This window comes from Dipteris shenzhenensis, chromosome 17 (genome assembly GCF_047967505.1).
Source record: "Dipteris shenzhenensis isolate YYH24624 ecotype China chromosome 17, Dip_SZ_1.0, whole genome shotgun sequence".
Taxonomy (NCBI): domain Eukaryota; kingdom Viridiplantae; phylum Streptophyta; class Polypodiopsida; order Gleicheniales; family Dipteridaceae; genus Dipteris; species Dipteris shenzhenensis.
In genome coordinates, this window is record NC_141612.1 from 3,536,687 (window position 1) to 3,541,321 (window position 4,635).

General features: G+C 42.8%; 1 protein-coding gene across 1 annotated transcript; it reads right to left on the reverse strand.

Moving 5' to 3' along the window:
* Positions 1-258: 258 nt before the first annotated feature.
* On the reverse strand, positions 259-1,584 carry LOC147891538 (putative xyloglucan 6-xylosyltransferase 5). The gene has a single exon (XM_087387984.1). It carries the CDS (start codon positions 1,582-1,584, stop codon positions 259-261), a length of 1,326 nt encoding a protein of 441 aa, XP_087244110.1.
* Between the last annotated feature and the right edge of the window lie 3,051 nt (positions 1,585-4,635).

Sequence of the window (4,635 nt, forward strand, 5' to 3'; positions counted from 1 at the left end):
CTTACGAATCCAAAAAGGGGACTTACAGGAAGAACGCAGAAACAAATATTTTGCTTGGCAGGAAAGCTGATGCGCAATCTCAACAGATAGAGCCGTTGAGCTGCGGAAGGGCGCAGGAGTTGCAGGAGTCGCATCACTTCACAAAGGCTAGTGCAGCTGTTAGAGCATTTAGCATCAATAAAGTGGGGATTTTCCATATATGTTGTTCATCAGAGAGCAGCTTTCTTGCGCCCGGACTACCAAGAACATCCAAGCCCATCAGAGACTGAGGGTGGCATGCTGAGAGCGGTTTAAAGAAGGGTGGAGAAGATTCAGCTCGTCATGGTCGAAGTCCAGAGGGTGAGACGTGTCGTTCCTTATTCTGTTGACCTTTGCGGTATCCAACCTCCCATGCTGAAAACCATACATCTGCAGGATCTGGTTGTCCCCAAAGTTAAAAGCGCGTTCCATCTGCTCCAAGCATCGCTCCACCCGGTAATTGCCATAGCTGCCTTCGCATGCTTTGCATCCCACAAAGTGCGTCACAAACGGCCATCTGTCATCGCCGTAGCCCGGATGATTCTTCTCTACCATCTCTTCGAATTTGTCCACCAGTTTGCCCCAGAATCCGTGAAGGTAATAGGAGTGCTCCAGATAAACCTTGCTCCCCCACGTCTCTCTCTCCGTGATGAGAAGATAGACGAGTGCACACTGATCGTCCGCTGGGAAACCAGCTGGTCTCCCCGGCAAGGCCTCCGTGAGCACTTTCCCTCCTTCCTCCCTCAGCTTTCCTTTCGGTGCCATCGGTACCCATGCGTCGAGCATGTCCAGGGACCACTGGCAATTGCGCAGCAGAAAGACCCCCGCGTTCAGTCCAATCCACTTTTTGTCCCTGTAAATCGCTTCCTCCCACCCGTGAAGAATGAAGTTATAGTCCTTGTACTTGTCCAGAGGTAGCTCAAAGACCATGTCGGTGAACATTGCATCGCCGTCCATCCACCAGAACCATTCCACTTCCGGATGGGCAACCATGAGTTGGCGCAGCAACGGTTGCTTGGCCCAGTAGCTGTCCATTTTAGGGTCGAGATGGGCTGCGCTGTAGAAAATTCCGATGTCGTGAAGGCGGCAGTAGTCGATCTTGTTCTTGATGGACTTCAGCAAATAGTGGTCTCCGACGGGATTGGCGCATGCCTTGGGCTGGGACCCCGTGACTAGCAAGATCCTAGGCTTGCCGTTCATCGTGCTACCCAGCTCGGGATTCTCCTCCAGCCAAGCCTGGCGCTGCTGATCCCAGTCTGAGATCTTGGGCCCTAAGGTGTATGGCTTATGCGGCCCGTTGTTGATCAGCCCCAACAACATTGTAGTAGCTTCTCCGGAAGCCAGGTCGTGCCAGAGCTCGCTGATGTTTTGCCGGGGCATTCTTAGGCTGCTCAGACTAATGGTGCCCCGCAGCACGAGGATGGTGACAAAGCCAGAGAGCAGCGTGAGCTTGATGTTGTTGAGCCTCTTGAAGAGTTTCTTGCCCTTGAAGGTGTGGCCGGGGATCCACGCATGGGGGATGCGGAATCCAGCTTTCTTGAGGGTGTTCTTGAGGGTGTTCCTCATGGTACAGGGCAAAAGAGATCAGATTTTGCTGTTCCTAGTAACGGAGGAAGCGAACAACATAGCAAAACTTGTATAGATAAAACCAGTGGCCATCAAAGAGAGCAATTGGCGAGGCGCAAAGCTGGCAGCGTGGGTGTGAAGGCGGAGACGGAGGCTGCTGAGACGGAGAAATCACGAAGGCCTTTACATCTCCCCATGCAAGTCTGATCAGTAGGCCTCTTAGCTCTACATCTCCCCATGCAAGTGAAGCTGAATCACGGCCGTTGATCTGATTACAGCTCATCTCGACGTAAAAGAACGTCAAAGAGCAGGTCCCCATGCAGGCAAAGCTCTCTCCTCTACATCTCCCTATGCAGCAAGTCAAAGCTCGAATCAGATCTCACTACAGCTGTACGTGGGAATAAGGTCCGTAGCATCGAAGCCACAAGAACTAGAAGGGCTGACAAAATGGAGACGGAATGTGCGACCTTTCAATGATGCCTAAGAGTACATGGCGGCACAAGATGTTCATGGCAATATAGAGGTTTTCAAGTTTGGTCACACGGAGTCTTCAACGAGGTCTTCACCCTCACAAAGGACCTATTTCTATGCAAAGGGAATGCCCTCCTTGTTTGAGCACCACTCGAAGGAGGGTCGAGCCACACGCCTACATAGGGAAGGTTGCAAAGGGAGGGTTGGAGGGTTGCAGAGAGAGGGTTACAGGGTTGCAAAGGAGGGATGGAGGCCTGCTATTGGCTGGGCACTTTGCCCAACTCCTCCTGCACCTAGGTGGCTGAAGGAGTCCAAGGTTTTTCCTTAGAATGTATGCAGACTATTATTATGGCTGCCAATAGAGGTGCAAAAATTGGCCCTCCAAACCTCCATTCTCTTGTAAAGTATATTATAGGCTCAATCTATTGGCATGCAACTGGTTGTGAACTGGCTACAACCTAATAGGGCAATCAACTTGACTCCTACCAATGCCATCATCCCAATGACGTAACGTTATAGACCTAATGGTTCTACCGATGACTACTATTCTATAGTAGCATCCATGTGAACTAAACTAACATTGATAACTCCTCACAATGGATCCCTAATTGCATATGGCCATGCTAGCTGCTTTTCTCAAAAATAGAGGGATTTGCGAGCACAAACTGTCTAAAGGAAGAGCTCACCAACCCTACCCCATGCAAGTTGGACTCGATTTAAACTATGCAATAATATAAATAAACAACTTTGTGGCCATCATGGAAAGCATCATGGTCACACAATCACCTTCACATTGGTGGAGCCTTCTTGGAAGCCATCTAGAAAATTAATTATTGTTTTAGAAAAAGTCTCTCCTTGTTTCGCAAAGTGGATTAATAGACCCTTGATGTATGTATGGTTTTTGTTTGTTAAGTATGTCATTTTTAAAAGAAAACCCTCTCATTTAATGCACACATATTTTTTAGTAATTGTCGTATTTTTAATTTGGTTCTCTTGCCTTACATTATAACCCTTGCCTTGGAATGGTGCTAAAATTGGCCATATAACCCTATCATGGTGACTCAATCACAAGACATAGCTAATAACTATAGCTTTAATCATTTGTGTACCATCTCGTCAAAATCTTGCCTTGTAATGCATTTGGGCGACAACAATTTTCAAGAGATTTAAATCGTTTGATTTAAAACACTTATTTAAATAAATTTAATCAATTTTTAAAAATAAAATCATGAAGAAAAGCATACTTTTTGTTACACAGAACAATACTTCAAACTATCTACCTGTTTTAGCTTTCAATTGCATATTTGACTTCCAGAAAAGCTCAAATAGAGGCCACATGTCACTCTCTATAAGATGATGCATCATACACTTCCACCATATAGCATAAGAATAATTGTCTCAATGGACTTTCCAATACACACCAAATGATATGACGACTCAATTAATGTTTACAAATTTGAGTAAACTTCCTAAAACCTTTTTTCACTAGCCTTGTAAGAAGATTTTTATTAGCCTTTTTAGGCTTGGGATCCTTTGATACACATGACACTATCTATTTATTTGTAGGAATTTTTGAAAACGTTCTTATTTAAAAAGTACCTTTTAAACCAAGCAAGCCAATTTAAAAATACCTACTATTCTAGAAAACATATAATGGTAACTAGTCAACCAAGAATATACCACTTCACTACATGGAATTCCATATACAAGTACTACTATATCACATGGTAAACAAAAATAGAATTTGATGATTTTAACTTAAAGAAATTGAATTAATTGATTTAAATCACTGTAATCTAAATCCCTTAAAAATCCTTGAGATTCTATTTCTTCCTCTTTTACTTCAGTTTTGTAGCTTTATCTGTGTTTTCTTATTTAGCAATGAGTATATATGGCATGTATAGTAACTACATGCTTAAGCTGGGTAGGGCCCATATTTCTTGAATGGAAACTCTCACTTCGAAAAGGCTTAGAGTGCATATCACTTAAGAGAAGTCACATAATTTAGAATCTACTCTTAAAAAGCCTAATATCATCGCTACAAATGCTAGAAAAATAATATATATGGGTATACCAAATTATCCAATGCTTCGGCCCAAGAAATATAGAAACCTAGTATTTTTAGGAAAAACTAAATTTCTTGATCTTTAAATTTTGGTTCTAGATTCAAAAGTTCAAGTTTTAGTAAACATAAATATATTAGCTACGGAAATCCTAGAGGTGTTACAAAGAGATGTATTGATAAGGTTGTGCAGTTGTGCATTGATTCATCAAGAAATAACATAAGCTTAGATGGTAGTCAATATGGGATTAAAAGACTAATCTTTCAGTGCAGAGTAAATTGGCAACATTATTTATTTTTAGAAAATTCCTTTTGTAAACACACTTCACCAAGAAGGAAAAAAGAGAGAGCTATGTTGCACAAGGTATCCTATTAGATGCTTTAATTAGTAACAAAAGGCAACGATAGAAACTATTTTCGATGGATAAAATCTGCAAATAGAACTTTGGTGTAGTTATCAACCACACGATGATCCTACAATCCCCCATGATGATCTTTTTAAAATCTTCTAAGCTCCA